The sequence below is a fragment of the Lepus europaeus genome, chromosome 1 (genome assembly GCF_033115175.1).
Source record: "Lepus europaeus isolate LE1 chromosome 1, mLepTim1.pri, whole genome shotgun sequence".
Taxonomy (NCBI): domain Eukaryota; kingdom Metazoa; phylum Chordata; class Mammalia; order Lagomorpha; family Leporidae; genus Lepus; species Lepus europaeus.
In genome coordinates, this window is record NC_084827.1 from 177,007,740 (window position 1) to 177,025,150 (window position 17,411).

The following is a 17,411-nucleotide window of genomic DNA, read 5'->3' on the forward strand; positions in this document are numbered from 1 at the left end:
TTACCCTGCAGATGGGCCAGCTTCTGTGTGTGTGTGTGTGTGCGCGCGCACGCCCGTACACGTGCGTGCAGGGGAGGGCTGGCTGCGGCAGGCATGGCGCCTTGTTTATGCCTCACTCACCGCTGTAATTGCCTTGGGGGATTTATTGGCCTCCTGCACTGGCCCTGCACCCTCCACAGCTCGCTCTGCTTCCTCGGCCCTGCCCTGGAGCTCTGCACAGGGGACTGGACGTGCCCAGCAGGGTCGGGGGTGGCTGGCCCTGCAGAGGGGCAGCCCCGGCACACGTACCACTGCGACTGGCACATGCGACTCTGCGCATGGCACCTGGGGGCGCCCCCACCAGGCCCCCCAGACCTCAGGGCCCCGAGGGGTTGAGCCAGTCTGGAGGCAGAAGGGGCGCTGGAGAGGTTTTGCGGGCACCGGTGGACCGAGTTTCTCCTCTTTCCCCTGCAGACCCCTGGGCTCAGACACCATCTCAACTGTTCTACCTCCCCCTCCTGCCATCCACAGCCCCGGAAGAGGAGCAGAACCTCGCCTCCCACCCTCTCATTTCCAGAACCTTCCACCTTCCACCATCCCTGCAGGGATAGCACTCGGGAGGGCTGGGGGCGCCGGTGGCGAAGTTGGGCAGTGGTCAGAGCCGTGCCTCCACAGCAGGCAGAACCCTGTCCTAGCTCTTCTGCTCCAGTGTCGGGCAGTGTGGCCTCGGCCATGTCACTCAAGTTCCCCACCTGTAAGATGGGTCTGACATCAGGGCCTGAAACCGTTATCATGAAGGCTTAACGCATTGTCGTGCATCAAGGAACACGAAACCGACTTTGTTCTTGGAGCTTGGGACGTCCGCCGGCCCTTACTGGGTGGAACACGGCATTGGGAGGCTGTGGCTTGTGGCGGTGCCAGTGCTGCCCGCTGCTCTTAAACAATTCAAGCAAAGCAACGAGAAAGCAAAAGGCAACCCGGAGGCAGAATAAATCTCCGCCTCAAAATGAAGCCATCGCGAGCGCGTGACGCCATTTCTGGAAGCCTCTTTGTGCACCGATGCGACATGGGAGGAAGGAAATCGCGCTGGAAGTAGGCGCCCTCGTGACACTTTTGCTGTATTTTCCTAAGTCTAACTGTAGCTCGTGTCAGCAGAAGGACACAAGGGGCGCGGGGCTGTGGAGAAGCAGCTGACGCTGGCTCAGCGCCTTCATCGCGGGCCACTTAGCAGCTCACCTGGTGACGAGGAGCGCCGAAGGCGACAACAGGAGGGAGTGATGGGGAGAACCTGCGGGAGGGGGGCACTCCTGAAGACCACAGCAGGCTTGGAAGGGGTCAGGGTCCGAGTCTGAGGTTAAGCCGCCACCTACAGCTCTGGCATCCCACATGAGTACCCGTTCAAGTCCGGCAGCTCTGCTTCTAATCCAGCTCCCTGCTAATGTGCCTGGGAAAGCAGCAGAAAACGGCCCAAGCATTTGGGCCCCTGCACCCACGTGGAAGACCTGGAGGAAGCTCCTGGCTCCTGGCTTCGGCCTAGCCCAGCCCTGGCTATTGCAGTCATCTGGGGAGTGGATGGAAAATCTCTGTCTCTCCCTCTCTCTCTGTAATTCTGCCTTTCTTTAAAAAAAAAAAATTATTGATTTATTTATTTGAAAGACAGAGGTGCAGAGAGAGAAGGCGAGACAGAGATTTTCCATCCACTGGTTCACTCCCCAAATGACTGTTATAGCTGGAGCTATGACAGGCCAAAGCCAGGAGCCACGAGCTTCATCCAGGTCTTCCACGTGGGTGCAGGGGCCCAGACACTTGGGCCATTTGTGCTGCTTTCCCAGGTGCATCCAGCAAGGAGCTGGATTGGAAGTAGAGCAGCCGGGATTCAAAGGGGCACCCAGATGGGATGCCGGGAGCTTCACCCACTACATCACAGCACCAGCCCTGGAGTTTTGTTTTTTAAAGATTTATTTATTTTCTTTGAAAGGCAAAGTTACAGAGAGAGAGGGAGAGACAAAGATCTTCCATCCGCCAGTTCACCCCCCAAATGGCCGCAAAGACCAGAGCTGGGCTGATCCAAAGCCAGGAGCCAGGAGCTTCCTCCAGGTCTCCCACATGGGTGCAGGGGTCCAAGCACTTGGCCTATCTTCTACTGCTTCCCCAAGTGCATTAGCAGGGAGCTGGATTGGAAGTGGAGCAGCCGGGACTTGAACCGGCACCTATACTGGATGCTGGCGCAGTAGATGGAGGCTTAACCTTCTACACCATAGCACCGTCCCCATAAATAAATCTTTTAAAAAGAAAGAAAAATAAGGGAAATGGTCAAGTTAGCAAATTTGGAAGAAACACAGTTAAAGCCAGATTGAGAGAAGGGAAAGCTTTGTGATGGGAGACCAGGGGAGATAAAGGAAGACAGAGAGGAGGAGGAGGAGGAGGAGGAGCAGACCCAACGAGAAGCAGCTTGCCTTTTCCTCGTGAGTGTAGTGGCCGGGCTTCAGGGGCCTCGATGGGGTCTGGATGCATCCTTGTTGGTGACCCCGCCCAGGATGTTGGGGTGGTAGGGGGCGGGGTCTTGCTAGCCCCGGAGAGCCTCACTTGCATGTCCCCAGGCCACCCCACTCCCGTGGGCCCTCGCCAGGGGCAGTCCCAGATCTAGCACCCCCCCATCCCCAGGCAACACCCCTCCCTGTCCTCCCAAAGTCAAGTTCAGCCCGAGGTGGGGGCGGGGAAGCTAGCCAATGCAGGGGGATGGGTGAGCCATGAGGAAGGCCCCACCCAGACATCCCCCGAGGGTCAGGCCACACACACCCCAGGGAGCCCTCAATGCCCTCCCCACGTTCATGCAGCAAACAGCGCCCTGCGCGCACCACGTGGGGACCCAGGACCAGCACAGGTGCCCTCGGCAGAGGGGCAAGCCTGCCCCTCCCCCAGATGATCCATTTCCTGACTTGAACGTGACATTGAGAGAGAACTGGTGTCATCTCCCGGGGCGGCCTTCACCTCTGACCACAAACGGTGTAGCTCCAAACCACAGCGGTTCTGGAGCCCAGAAGGTCGGCATCCAGGCTGCGTGCGTAGGCCATGCTCTCTGCAGGGCGCCCTGCCTGCCTCTCGCTGGCCACCCCTGCAGCTCCTTAGCAGCTCCTGCCCGTGTTGTCTCAGGAGCTGTCTGTGTGTCCCTGTCCCTGAGTCGCCCACCTCACCCCGTGTGGCTTTGGCTAACTAATTACGTCTGCTCCAACTCGGCTTCCAAATCCAAAGCCATGTGGGCGACTGGGGGTTAGGGCTGCAGGGACCTCTCTGGGCACACAGTTCAGCTCATGACAGGAAGTGACTCACACAGGACGACACTCAGATCCCCAGGCCTGGGCTCTGAGTCACAGCTCCAGTGGCCTCTCGTCCACGAGACCCTGACGTCCACCTGACCTCCCACTTTGATGTGTCACAGGCTTTGTGAAAACTTTTTTAAAAGATGTCTTTGAAAGTCAGAGTTACACAGAGAGAGGAAGAGATAGAAACAGAGATCTTCCATCTGCTGGTTCACTCCCCAGATGGCCACAACGGTCAGGGTTGGGCCAGGCCAAAGCCAGGAGCCAGGAGCTTCATCTGGGTCTCCCACATGGGTGCTGGGGCCCAAGGACATGGGCCATTTTCCACTGCTTTCCCAGGCCATTAGCAGGGAGCTGGATGGGAAATGGAGCAGCCAGATCTTGAACCTGCGCCCATATGGGATGCTGGCATCACAGGTGATGGCTTTACCTGCTATGCCACAATGCCAGCCCCTATAAAAACTTTAAAAATTAGAAGAGGGAGGGGCCAGCACTATGGCATAGCAGATAAAGCAGCTGCCTGCAATGCTAGCATCCCATATGGGTGCTAGCTCCTGTCCCAGCTGCTCCACTTCCAATCCAGCTTCCTGCAAAGTCACCTGGGAAAGCAGCCAAAAATGGCCCTAGTACTTGGGCCTCTGCACCCACGTGGGAGACCCAAAGGAAACTCCTGGCTTTGGCCTGGCCAAGCCCTGGCTGTTGCAGCCATCAGGAGCATGAACCAGCAGATGGAAGATCTCTCTCCCCCTCTTTCTTTATCTTTCTCTCCCCCTCTCTGTAACTCTTACTTTCAAATAAATAATAAATCAATCTTTTTTTAAAAAATCATGAGAGCTGGCGGCAGCACAGGCCTGGGCCTTGGGCGCCAGCACTCCATGAGAGGGAGCTGGCAGGCTAGGGGGACCCCAGCGCTGCGGAGGGGCAGGTTGCTGGTGAAGAGCCAGGAGGCAGGAATTGAGCCCTGACAAGTGACCGAACTCATAGCTACAAGTGGTGCAATCAGCTCTCGGGGGAATCCCTAAGACTGGGAGACGGACCGGAAACGACACAGCCCTCCCTGTGCCCATCGGAGAGCCCTTTCCCTCCGGGACTGCCCCTGCCCCAAGTCAGGCAGGTCCTGAGTCGCCTCCTCCCCGGGGCTACAACCATCTGGGTGCCGACCCGACAGCACCAGTCTCCAGCCTGGTTCACAGCTCTTGTCCCCCTGCCCTAGCTTGGCAGAGCTGTGGGAGCTGTGGGTGGGAGGGTGAGAAGGGGTCGCCCCTTGACCCTGGGCTTCTTTGATGTTGGGGAAGGGACACTGGGATGCTGATCTACCTGGGCCAGGGGGTGCCCAGAACCACAGCTGCTGGCAGGAACGGGGCACCCTGTGGGGCCTCTCTCAGCGCTCCCCTGCACACACAGCCCTGCCCAGCCAGGCCCTGCACCCGGCCTGATGCTCTGCTCCCACTGTCTTAAAATTCTTCGTGATGGTTGCATGAGGGGCCCCTGCAAATCACGTGGCCAGTCCCGCCTGCCGTAGCAGCATGCGGCTGGTGCAGTCACGTGTCCCCTCCACACGCCTGGGGTCCCCCAAAGCCTGAAGCCACTGGCCTCCCGCACACTCAGCACCGGCTCTCAAGCCAGCGGGCAGACACAGGTAACATTGGCAAACTTAGGGACCAGGAGAGTGGGCGTGCGGGAGCCCCCTCTCAACCACCGCCCCAGGAGCCCCTGGCTGACCAGCCAAGCCTCCAGCTAAGCCAACGTCCAGCTGGGCCCTGAACCGCCAGTCTCTCCCTCTTGCCAGCCCCCTTGACTGTACCTCAAGGAGCTCCTCACCACCCCCTCCGCCGCCATGAGGAGCAGCGGAGGCCCAGGCAGCAGGGGTGGAGCGGGGCGGCTTGCTCCCTCTGTCCTCCTCCCCATCAGCCATGGCAGGAGCCAGGCAGCTGAGGGTTCCAGGCTGGAGAGGCTGGATTCGCCCATGCCCAACCCCAGAAGTGGCCCTGGACCCTGGGGTGGGGGTGGGGGTTGTTCCAGGCCTTTCTCCCTTGGCTGGGATGCGAGAAGCTGCAGACAGAGCTTCGGGAAATGGCGGGAGGAGTGACCTCCCCCCACCGCACCCCTGCCACCTGCGGGGGCGCCCAGCCACTTCCTCTGCCCTCTGAGCCCGCACCCCGGGGCTCTTCCCCGAACCACAGAGACCCTTCCTTTGCCACTTTCTCTAACTTGTATTGTGCTTTGGGTCCAACCTGCATCCAGCAAACCTCCCCCTCCCTCTCCCCCTCCCCACCACGAGCTTCATAAAACCCGCACCCCCACGAGCCACACACCGGAGCATCTTCCTGCTGGTCCTGGATCCCAGGTGTCTTCCTTGCCAAGTGTGGTACCTGGGTGGGGGAGGGGCCAGAGAAAGGATGGAAAAGTGGCTCTCCAGCTCAGGGCAAGTGTTCCTTCCTGTGCTGGGGTACCCCCTCCCAGGGCGGTCCTGGGGTCAGGGGCCTGGGGACTGCTGGCCCCAGGGCACCCTGCAGGGCTGCCCCAGGAGGCGCCTCCATCCCAGGAGAGCTGTTCCACCCCCTGCCCGTGGCCCTTCCTGGGGACTTCCATGTGGCGGCCAGGGTCCTAGCAAGGGAGAACAATGCTGGCCAGGCCGAGCGGGCCGGCAGGGACGGGATCTGGGAGAGCAGACAGAGCTGCTGGGGCCGGGGCTCCCCGAACTGGGCCACTGTGGGGCCTTCCTTTCATCCCCCGCCTCCCTCGCAGGGCCACCCCAGCCTCGGCCTCGCCTCTTCCCAGCCCACTCGCCCCAGTGCAGCAATTACGGCGCTAATTAGACTGCTTTGATCATCTTTAGAAATGGCCACATTAGGGAGGGCCCCTGCCAAGCAATTAGGGGCACAGCGGCTGGGGTCTCAGGGGCCTCCTCTGGGGGTGGGACTGCCAGGGACCCCCCCCAACACCCACCCCCTGCCCTTCTCCCTCCAGGAGTGCCTGCCCCCAGCAGAGCCATCGGCTCTTCAGGAGGTCAGGCAGATGGGGCTGCCCCCACCCCGACTCCGACCCTGGCCCTGGAGCCGTGCTGGCCCCTGCCCTCCAGCCCCCCTCCGCCTGGCCCCTGGCCCAACCGTCAGCTCCTCTTCCCTGCCTTGGCCCCTTTGATGCCACCGCAGAAACAAGGGCTCTTTTCACAGAAGGGGTGCTCGGAGCGGGCGGATGGGACTTCAAAGGTGAGGGTCGAGCCCACTACCTCATTCCCTCCCCCACCCCCAGCCCCTGCTCTATATATCGCCACAGCCCTCTTCCCCGGGGGCTCTGGCAGTGCAGGGCCAGGTGAGGGGTGGACCCACAGAAGGGGTCATTTCGATGGAGACCAGAGTCAGATGATCTAAGGGACAAAAACTGCGCACCAGGGGTAGATAGGCAGCCGGAGGCAGGCTCCCAGGGACAGGCGTCCGGAGGGTGGCCGAGAGGCGGAACGAGGACGGGTCTCCTGCTCAGCTCCCAGGGACCATGCTGCTGGCTCTGCTGCTGCTGCTGCTGCTGCCGCCGCCGCCCCCACGCCCATGGGCTGCGCAAGGGCACCCCCTGTACATGCGCCTGCCCCCTGGCACCCTGCAAGGTGAGCCTGGCTGGGTTGGAGGGAGGAGCCGGGGCGCCAGGGCGCAGAGGGTGTGGGGTCTTGGGTGGGGGGAGATGAGCTCCGAGACCTGTGGCCCCTTCCACCCACCGTGCCGGGGACCAGATCACCAGTCGGAGAGGAAGGGGCATGGCAGGCTGCAGAGGGAAGGGAACTAGTCCAAGCCGCCGCCCAGAAAGCAGGGAAGGTGGGGACTTCCCAGGGAAGACAGGGGCCCCGAGCCACGTGCCCTTGGCTTCCTTGGCTGCCTGGGCTGCAAGGCAGCGGGGACCACAGTGACCTCGTGTCAGTCAGCCCCAGAGCCGCCCCACCTCTCCCCCACCACCAGGCATGACTCTGTGCCCCCTGTCTCAGCAGTTCTGTCGGCCCAGGGGACCCAGGCCTTGCAGGCTGCTCAACGGAGCGCTCAGTGGGCAGTGAGGCGCGTGGCCATGGAGATCCAGCACAGACTGCATGAGTGCCCAGGTTGTGCTGCCCACGCCGCCCCAAGGGACCTTGGCTCACCACCCTGGGCCCACTCCTGTCCACCCTCACCCCTCCCTCCTGACCCGGCCCCCTCTGGGGGGTGGGGGCTCAGAGCCGGGGCCGGGGAAGACACGGCTGGCAGGTGTGTGCGAGGGCTGGGCCGGCGAGAGGGTGGCAGGGAGACTCAGGGGTCTGATTCTCAGCAGGACCTGGGCGCCCCAGGCCGCAAGCTCCTGTCCTCCAGGATCCACCTGAACCAGGTGAGGCTGAAAAGGCCGAGAGTGGGGTGGGCCTCGGTGCTGAAGACAACTGGCCCCTGTCCCTCGTGACGCCGCTTCTGCCTTCCTAGGGCCGTGCGGCGAGAGGCGCCCGGGCACCGCCAACGTGACGCGGGCTCACGGCCGCATAGTGGGGGGCAGCGCGGCGCCGCCCGGGTCCTGGCCCTGGCTGGTGAGACTGCAACTCGGCGGGCAGCCTCTGTGCGGCGGCGTCCTGGTGGCGGCGTCCTGGGTGCTCACGGCGGCGCACTGCTTCGCAGGGTACGTGGACACCCCCGCCCCGAGCTCCCCTACCCAGCCGGGGTCCCCAGAGCCCGGCCAAGCACCTGCGGAGTCGTCCCGCGCGACAAAGCCGGTCTCTGCTGCCCCCTGGCGGCCGCCGGCGCGGGGCTCCCGGTCTCCAGTCGCCGGCACCAGCCCAGCTGCCCAGCCGAGCCCTGGGCGCTACCCGCCCGGCGCCGTCTCCGGCCCCCGGGCCCCGCTCCCGGGCTCTCTCTCCCTGCCCGGTTTGCAGGCCCGCTGGGCGGAGCGGTGGGACGGAGGGAGGCGCAGGACCTCCGCGGAGCTTCTGTGCGCCCCTGTGCTGCTTCCGTCTCACCCGCCGCTCGCCCCGCAGCGCCCAGAACGAGCTCCTGTGGACGGTGACGCTGGCAGAGGGTCCCCGGGGGGAGCAGGCCGAGGAGGTGCCAGTGAACCGCATCTTACCGCACCCCAAGGTGAGAGGGCGGGGCTCGGGACCCCAGGGCTGGGCACGGCGCCCGCTCCCCGCGCCTCGTTGACCTTGCGCCGCAACCGCCCCGCCTCGCCCCCCAGTTTGACCCGCAGACCTTCCACAACGACCTGGCCCTGGTGCAGCTGTGGACGCCCGTGAGCCCGGCGGGGCCGGCGCGCCCTGTGTGTCTGCCCCAGGGGCCGCGGGAACCCCCCGCGGGCACCGCCTGCGCCATCGCGGGCTGGGGAGCCCTCTTCGAAGGTACTGGGCTGGGCAAAGCCTGGGGGCCTCGCGATTCGGGGGAAGGGGCGGAGGAGGGAGGAGCCGGCCTGTGCCAGACCCCGCAGAGCGCGAGGCGTCCCGCAGGGCAGAAGTGGGGCGACCCTCGGAGCGGGGTCCTGCCCGCCCAGCCTGAGCGCATGCCTCCCTGTAGACGGCCCGGAGGCCGAGGCGCTGAGGGAGGCCCGCGTCCCGCTGCTCAGCTCCGACACCTGCCGAAGGGCCCTGGGGCCGGCCCTGCGCCCCAGCACCATGCTCTGTGCCGGCTACCTGGCGGGGGGCGTCGACTCGTGCCAGGTAGGCGCCTAGACCGCGGGGAGGCCTCAGGCCGGCTGCTCACCGGGGACAGGGGCCCCCTATCCTTCGGGGGGTGGGTGGGAGGGGGCTGCCAGCCAACTTCTCACCGCTCCAACGCGCCCGCAGGGTGACTCTGGAGGGCCCCTGACCTGCTCCGAGCCTGGACCTCGCCCCAGGGAGGTCCTGTTCGGAGTCACCTCCTGGGGGGACGGCTGCGGGGAACCGGGGAAGCCCGGAGTCTACACTCGAGTGGCCGTGTTCAAGGACTGGCTGCAAGAGCAGATGAGCGGTGAGCGCCCCCTACCCCGGTCCCCCCTGCCCACCCGCCGTGCTCATCCCCCTTTCCCTTCTGGGGAAAGCGCGTCTCGCTCCAGGCACGCGCTGCGGAGCCGAGGGCCCAAAACAGGGGGAAAACTGGCCCCTGCTCCGCCCGCAGCGGCCCCCTCCGGACGCGAGCCCAGCTGCAGAGAGCTCTTGGCCTGGGACCCGCCCGAGGAGCCGCGAGCAGACGCCGTCCCGGTCTGCTCCTTCTACGGCCGCCGGTGCGCGGGGTCCGAGGGCGCCTGTGCGCGCCTGGCGCACCAGCAGTGCCTGCAGCGCAGGCGGCGATGCGGTAAGTGGCGCTCCCCTGGACCGGGGGCGGCGGCGGGGCGCGGCCTGGACGCGCCTCTGACAGCCGCTCGTTCCCTTGCCCCGCCTGCAGAGCTGCGCTCGCTGGCGCACACGCTGCTGGGCCTGCTGCGGGGCGCCCAGGAGCTGCTCGGGCCGCGCCCGGGGCTGCGGCGCCTGACCCCCACCTTGGCTCGCCCCGCGCCGTCGCTGCGGGAGCCTCCCCGGCACCCGGCCCGCGAGCAGCGGCTACACTCAGGTACCCGCGCCCTCCGGCCGGGCCCCACCCCTGCGCGGCACGATCGCTTCCTCCGGCCAGGGCCTTCCCCTAACCCTGCGCCTCCCCCAGGATCCTGGGCTGCGGGCGCGCGGTTCGCGAAGCGGAGGCCGGAGCAGCGCGGGGAGGCTAGCGGTAAGGACGCCCTCTGCCGGCTCCCCGCAGTAGAGCCCTGGTTCTTTGGGGACCCTGGTGGCTTTGGGCCCGCGTCCGTCCGTGTCACAGGCGCTCCGCCTTTCTGAGCCTGTTTCCCTATCCGGACAAGAGGGCGGTGAGTCTGCGAGGTCTCTCCCCTTCCTGCAGGCTGCCCTGGGCTAGAGCCCCTGCGACAGAAGTTAGCCACCCTCCAGGACGCCCACGCCTGGATCCTGCAGGTCCCCTCAGAGCACATGGCCATGAACTTCCACGAGGTGGGTCCCCAGGCCTCCCAGCCTCCTTCGCAGTGGCCTGGGAAGGCTGATGCGGCTGGGGCCCAGCCCTGATGGGTGGGAGCTGGAGGGCCCTCCCTGCCCCTCCCTGCCCAGCTGGGGGGGGGGGTTGTCCCCAGGGAGGGAAGTGGTGCATTCTGGGACCTGGGTGGCTTGAGCAGGGAGAGAGGTGAGAGTGGCAGGGCTGCGGGGTCGTCCAGGTGAGCCGGAAGTGAGGGACGCGTTGTGGGACAGAGGGACGACCCCCTAGACCCCCACTGCGGGGTGGGGAGGGGTCTCCCTGCTGCTAACTGCTTGCCCATCACTCTGCAGGTGCTGGCAGATCTGAGCTCCAAGACCTTGAGCGGCCTTTTCCGAGCGTGGGTGCGGGCCGGCTTGGGGGGCCGGCGCGTGGTTTTCAGCAGCCTGGTGGGCCTGGAGCCTGCCACACTGGCCCGCAGCCTCCCCCGGCTGCTGGTGCAGGCCCTGCAGGCCTTCCGGGCAGCTGCGCTGGCAGACAGAGGACCCAAAGCAGCCCAGGGAGGGGTCAGGTAGGGCCGGGGACTGGGGAGGAGGGGCCACCACACTCAGCCCTCAGGTGCCCAGCCTGGTGGCCAGCGAGGACCCCACCTGCCAATGAGGACCCCAGCTGTCCTGGGGAGCCAAGAGGGGTTTGGGGACCACGAAGACAAGCCAGCCCTGTGCAGTGGGCCCGGGAAGGGTCCTGGGCCCCGTGTGTCTTCCCAGCTGTGCTTTAATAAATGTTATTTATAATAAAGATTGACTTCTCTGGCGCTTTCTGGGGCTGGGAACCAGCGAGTGGCTGTCAGATGAGCTGGCTCCTCCTGAGAAGGGGCAGCAGCTGGCCTGCGCGTCACCATCCGGACTCACGGCCGACCACGCTGCCCCCCCCCCCCCGCCGCCCCCAGGGTGCAGTCTCTGCCAGCCTGCTCCGCGCGCGCGTGCGCACACACACACACACACACATGGAGTCTCAGTCTGGGACCGCTCCAGGAGTCAGATTGCATTTCCGGCTGCCTCCTCCCTGTGCCTCCCCACCCCCACCCTGCACCTGTCCCCTCTCCTGCCCACCCTCATTCCACAGCCCTGCAACCCGGAGAGGCAGATGCCAAGAGCCAGTCAGAGGGGCAGGATGGAGGCGCCAGTGCTGTCCCTGGGGCTGCTGGCCGCTTTGGCCGTGTGTGGTAAGGGTGGGTGCTTCCTCGGGATTTGCCCTTCCACTGTTTCTCCCTGTGATGGGACAAGCTTCAGGGTCCATCACTTCCAGGCAGCGACTGGGGGCCCTCTGCTCTGTCCAGCCGCAGGGCCCGGCAGGACCTCAGGGCAGCTCCTGTCCTGGGCCCCCTGCTCTGTCCAGCCCCAGGGCCCGGCAGGACCTCAGGGCAGCTCCCGTCCTGGGCCCCCTGCTTAGCGCCCAGCCCTGGCCCTGGCCCCCGCAGGCAGCTGGAGCCTGAACGAGGAGGAGCGGCTCATCCGGCACCTGTTCAGCGAGAAGGGCTACAAGAAGGAGCTCCGGCCGGTGGCACGCAAGGAGGACAGCGTGGACATCTCACTGGCCCTCACCCTCTCCAACCTCATCTCCCTGGTGAGGCGCCCCTCTGGGGCTGGGCTGGCCGCAGAGGAAGCACAAAACCCTCGGTAGCTCCCCTCGCTGGGAACCGTACCCCCAGCAGCTGCAGCTCTGGGCTGCACCTGCACCCTACCCACTACCCCAGCCTGCCACCCCGAGGCCCTTGTCAGAAGCCACTGGCCCCTGCCACGCACTCCTGGCTGCGAGCGCTTGGGGCAGGGGGCTGGCTGGCCCAGTGGCCATGGTGTCCCCTGGGTGCCATCCAGGAGTAGGTGCCTGGTGGACATGGGGCGCACAGCCCTGAGGGACTGCACTGTGATTGCAGAAAGAAGTGGAGGAGACCCTCACCACCAACGTGTGGATAGAGCATGTAAGCGGGGTGCCCCACTCAGAGCTTGGGGGAGGAGCAGGGAGCCCCCTGCTGACCGGGCTTCTGGGCCCCCAGGGCTGGACAGACAGCCGGCTGCAGTGGGACCCCGCGGAATTCGGGAACATCAGCATTCTGCGCCTGCCCCCTGACATGGTGTGGCTCCCCGAGATCGTGCTGGAGAACAAGTTGAGCCCAACCTCCCCGGCCTCCCCCCTCCAGCCCCTGCCTGCCCTCCCTCCTCTGCCTCCCCGAAGCGGGGAAGCTGGCCGGGGCTGACCGTGATCTCGCGTCTGTCCCCAGCAACGACGGCTCCTTCCAGATCTCCTACTCCTGCAACGTGCTGGTCTCTGACTCCGGCTTTGTGTACTGGCTGCCGCCCGCCATCTTCCGCTCCTCCTGCCCCATCTCTGTCACCTACTTCCCCTTCGACTGGCAGAACTGCTCCCTCAAGTTCAGGTGCAGCCACTCCTCCTGCTCGTCCCCCACGCCACCCTGACCCGGGCACCCCGGCAGGGGCTGACGGGGGGTGGATGGAGGTGCCCTCCGCTGGGTACCTGGTCCCACAGTGGTCTTGCTTTATTAGCCAGTGGCTCAGGGTCACCCTCTGCCCACTACTGTCCCCCCCAACAGTTCTCTCAAGTACACGGCCAAGGAGATCACCCTGAGCCTGAAGCAGGAGGAAGAAGATAACCGCACCTACCCCGTGGAGTGGATCATCATCGACCCCGAGGGCTTCACAGGTGCTCAGAGTGCCCCCGTGGACAGGATCAGGGACACACAGGTCGTCCCAGGGCACCCCGTCACCCCCGCTCCAGGCCTGCACAGTGCACACACCCGCACCTGTGACCCTGACCCTGCACATACACAGAGACACACAGGTCACAGGTGCTCAGAGCAACCCCATGGACAGGATCGGGGACACACAGGTCGTCCCAGGGCACCCGCCACCCCCGCTCCAGGCCTGCACAGTGCACACACCCGCACCTGGGACCCTGACCCTGCACAGACACAGAGACACACAGGCACCCAGGGCCTGCAAGACACTCCTGGGTACACACAGGGATTCCCGGGAAGGGGCATGGCTTAGGAAAGTTGGTCATTGCTCCTGGAGCGCCCAGGTTGGGTGTGGGCTGGGTTGTCATCCCCTGCCCTGTCTGACCAGCTCAGACCTTCCCTGGGGCTCATGGGTGTCAGAAGGAACCACATCCCACTGGTCAGCAGGCAGGGACATCTTGGGGGTAGGATGATCCCCTGACCAAGACCCAGGCCCAGGAGGTGTGGCCTGCTAACAACCAGACCTTGTCCCACGCATCTGCCCGCACCTGGTTTTGGCTTGTGATACATTGGAAGCCAAGGCACCCTCCCTGTCTAAACCTGAATGGCCGCCCCTTCTAGTTCATCCGAGGAGGAGGGACAGAACTGAGCCGCACAGGACAGCTACCCTTGGCCGGTTAACATTTGCACTCACGCAGGCCCCTGGTCTGGCTCTCGGTGACCCCAGCCCTCATCCCATCCCGAAGCCCCCCACGTCCCCAACAGGCCCTGGTCTGACCCAAGCACAGACTGTCCATCTGCCTCCCTTAGAGAACGGGGAGTGGGAGATAGTGCACCGGCCGGCCAGGGTCAACGTGGACCCCAGCGCCCCGCTGGACAGCCCCAGCCGCCAGGACGTCACCTTCTACCTCATCATCCGCCGCAAGCCGCTCTTCTACGTCATCAACATCCTGGTGCCCTGTGTGCTCATCTCCTTCATGATCAACCTGGTCTTCTACCTGCCGGCCGACAGTGAGCTCAGGCCCCGCCCCTGCTGCCCCGGGGGAGGGCTGAGAGCTGGGTGGGCAGCCGGGGGGGTGGGAGGGCTCCAGGCTCCTGTCTGGCATCCTGGGACCCTCTGGATGCTACTTCTGCCTCTGACAGTGGCCTTCCCAGGGCGCCCAGGGACAACCATTAGACTGTCCCCTATGTCAGGGCAGGTCCTATCCCCACCATGTGGTCATGGGCCTGGCTCAGGGGAGGCTATCAACAGATGACCCAGTGAGTAGATACTGGGGTTTCTAGGAAGCTGGGGTGTAGGCAGCAACAAATCAACCCAAGTCCACGTGGCTCCAGGAAGGAGCGGTTTTACAGTTTCAGAATATTTCCTGTGAGCCGGCAACAGTGACAAAGGCCACCCAGCCAGTGCTTCGGCACAACCACAGGCCTGGAGGAGGGTGGTGAGAGGTTGTTCCAGCCACAGTGGGCTAGGTGCGGGTCCCGGAGGAAGCTGAGGGTGCGGGGAGCCGTGTGAAGTGAGGGTGGATTAGGGGGAGAAGTAGAGGTCGAGGGGCCCAGGGCCAGCGCCCGCAGGAGCTTAGGTGGAAAAGAGCGAGGCCGCGCCGGGCTGGGGTCTTTGCGTGAAGGGATGGAACCTTCAGGTCAGCCTGTGCTGCGAGCCCACCCTGGAGCTGGCCGAGCAGGGCAGTGACATGTGTAGATCCTCGGAAGGTGGGCGAACGGACGTGCATTTAACACACACTCCCCTCTGCAGCACCCAACAGTTGAGAAAGCTGAAACGCAGAGAGCCCAAGGGAGGCTCAGCTAGTCAGTGGCAGAGCTGGGATTTGAGCCCCGGCTCTGCAGCTTCGGAGCCCAGGGCTTCCACCAAGGCACCATGGCTTCTTGGAGACCCCTAGCCCCTCTGGCTTCCCCAGGTGGTGAGAAGACATCCATGGCCATCTCGGTGCTCCTGGCCCAGTCTGTCTTCCTGCTGCTCATTTCTAAGCGGCTCCCGGCCACGTCCATGGCCATCCCTCTGATTGGCAAGTGAGCGGCGTCCACGTGGTGATGGTGGGGGGTGGGGGGGAGGGAGGAGGCCTCATGCCCGGCGAGCCAGGGGCTGCATGCTGCACGTGCTCCCGCAGGTTCCTGCTCTTCGGCATGGTGCTGGTCGCCATGGTCGTGGTCATTTGTGTCATCGTGCTCAACATCCACTTCCGGACGCCCAGCACCCACGTGCTGTCCGAGGGGGTCAAGAAGGTGAGTGCCCCCCCATGGCCCGAAGCCGGGAGTTGTGCAATGGCCACCTTGGAAGAAGGAGTAAAGACCCTGTGGACCGGGGCACCCGTGTCCCTAGCCGCTGCCACATGCCCAGCGTGGTGTTACCTGACACAGAACAGACTGCGGGCTTTTCTCTCTGTGGAGGTCAAACCAGTCTCTGGTGACTGAAGCTGGGGTGGTGGCAGCCTCCAGGGACCCTGAGGAACCATTGGGAATAACAAGATTTTAAATTAGTTAATTAATGAATTTGAAAGAGAGAGAGATAGAGAGTCTTCCATCCATTGGTTCACTCCCCAGATGCTCACAACAGCCAGGAGCCTGGAACTCCATCCGGGTCCTCCCACACAGGTGCAGGGTCCCAAGCACTTAGGCCTTCCCGGGGGCAGTAGCAGGGAGTTGGAACAGAGGCAGAACCGCCAGGGCTTGACCCGGTGCTCCGACACGGGCAGTGGGTGTCACAAACGGGAGCTTAACCCGCTGCGCCACAGCACCTGCCTGGAACCTCTGTTTTCAATGAGTGAGCTCTGCTCTGTGCTGTGAGCGATCCCAGAGAGTTCGAGACCGCCCGAGAGCAGAGGAGTGAATGACAGGGTCAGCCTGCAGAGGGCGCTCTGCGGCAGACGTGGGGTCACAGCCGTCAGGTGGGGGAAGGCCACCCCGTGTCCGTCCTGTGTCCCCATGACCCTGCTGCAGCTCTTCCTGGAGACTCTGCCCGAGCTGCTGCACATGTCCCGCCCAGCGGAGGACGCACCCGGCCCCAGGACGCTGATCCGTAGGAGCAGCTCTCTGGGCTACATTTCCAAGGCCGAGGAGTACTTCTCGCTCAAGTCCCGCAGTGACCTCATGTTCGAGAAGCAGTCAGAGCGGCACGGGCTGGCCCGGCGCCTCACCACTGCACGTAGGTCCTCGGGCACCTCGGGTTTGGGCCGGGGCCCATCCGTGGGAGGTGCGTGGTGGCGGCCCTCAGATGCCCCTCTGCCCCTGTGTTCATAGGCCGGCCCCCAGCAAGCTCTGAGCAGGCCCAGCAGGAACTCCTCAGTGAGCTGAAGCCTGCCGTGGATGGGGCAAACTTCATCGTCAACCATATGAAGGACCAGAACAATTACAATGAGGTGAGTGGCTGCAGGGTTGCCATGTACAGGTGTTCCAGTAGCGCACTGACCAAGTATGTCCTGTCTTCCAGGGGCACAGTTCCCCTCAAATGCGGGCCCCCCAGGGAGGGAGCACTCCTGCCTAGACCCCCATAGCAGCACTGTGGGCCGGCCACACCCTGGGGGGACACACAAGCAACATGCCCTCCCCCAGCCTGCCGAGGCGACTCTCTGAGCATCCCCTAGGGGCCGTCCTTTCTCCCAGCTTCCAATCATTTTTGGTTCCTGCCGGACTTCTCCATTTATATGGTTGTCAGCTATGATACAACTTCTAAAAATTCTCTCTTGGGAAAGCAGTGGCATTTCCCGGTTCACATGTGGGCTAGCAGCAACTGGCAGCAGCTAGGAGGAGTGAGAGAGGGAGCCAGGCCAGTCCGCCTCTCGCCGGGCCCCGCAGAGCCCCGCCAGCCCCCGAGAGCCCTGCAGGAAAGTGAGGAAGGTGGCTGTGGCCTGGCTGTCTACCTCTCCGACAGAAGTGACGAGCCTGGTTCCTTGCTGGGGACACGCCAGACTGGGGCAGCCCCCCAAGCACGCTGAGAGGAGACCTCTGTGTCCATCACTGAGCCCTGGCTTGGGGTGGGGGCTGCAGCCCAAGGCCCTGCCCACACCCCATCTCTGCCTGGTTCCATCCCCAGGAGAAGGACAGCTGGAACCGGGTGGCCCGCACGGTGGACCGCCTCTGCCTGTTCGTGGTGACGCCTGTCATGGTGGTGGGCACAGCCTGGATCTTTCTGCAGGGCGCGTACAACCAGCCCCCACAGCAGCCTTTCCCAGGGGACCCCTTCTCCTACGACGTGCGGGACAAGCGCTTCATCTAGGTCTGGGTGTGGGGTCTGAGCGGGGAGCGGCTCTCCCAGGAAGGCGGCTGCGGGGCCCCAAGTTGGTGCCTAGTTGGTCCCTCGAGGCCGGGCTGAGATCAAGGCAAGGAGCGGTTCCTTCGGCAATCAGGTGCACTGGAGGGGGCGGGGCCGGCTGGGAGTGGACATCAGCTGGAGGGGACAGCCAGCTGGGGAGAGGC

General features: G+C 64.5%; 2 protein-coding genes across 4 annotated transcripts; both read left to right on the forward strand.

Moving 5' to 3' along the window:
• Positions 1 to 6,794: 6,794 nt before the first annotated feature.
• PRSS56 (serine protease 56) lies at positions 6,795 to 10,943 on the forward strand. The gene is made up of 13 exons (XM_062202472.1): positions 6,795 to 6,903; positions 7,279 to 7,386; positions 7,593 to 7,646; positions 7,736 to 7,925; positions 8,281 to 8,380; positions 8,478 to 8,637; positions 8,810 to 8,952; positions 9,079 to 9,238; positions 9,389 to 9,565; positions 9,656 to 9,820; positions 9,911 to 9,973; positions 10,142 to 10,248; positions 10,579 to 10,943. The coding sequence occupies exons 1-13, from the start codon at positions 6,795 to 6,797 to the stop codon at positions 10,798 to 10,800; spliced, it is 1,758 nt and encodes a 585-aa protein (XP_062058456.1). The 3' UTR covers positions 10,801 to 10,943.
• Positions 10,944 to 11,398: 455 nt separating this feature from the next.
• On the forward strand, positions 11,399 to 17,211 carry CHRND (cholinergic receptor nicotinic delta subunit). 3 transcript variants are annotated; one of them, XM_062202481.1, is made up of 12 exons: positions 11,399 to 11,450; positions 11,685 to 11,851; positions 12,162 to 12,206; positions 12,282 to 12,391; positions 12,507 to 12,662; positions 12,837 to 12,946; positions 13,791 to 13,991; positions 14,897 to 15,008; positions 15,107 to 15,221; positions 15,936 to 16,140; positions 16,236 to 16,354; positions 17,029 to 17,211. In XM_062202481.1, exons 1-12 carry the CDS (start codon positions 11,399 to 11,401, stop codon positions 17,209 to 17,211), a joined length of 1,575 nt encoding a protein of 524 aa, XP_062058465.1. The 3 variants fall into 3 exon arrangements, with proteins under 3 accessions (XP_062058465.1, XP_062058472.1, XP_062058477.1); XM_062202488.1 differs by having other exon boundaries at positions 11,706 to 11,851; XM_062202493.1 differs by lacking the exon at positions 12,162 to 12,206 and having other exon boundaries at positions 11,706 to 11,851.
• Positions 17,212 to 17,411: the final 200 nt, after the last annotated feature.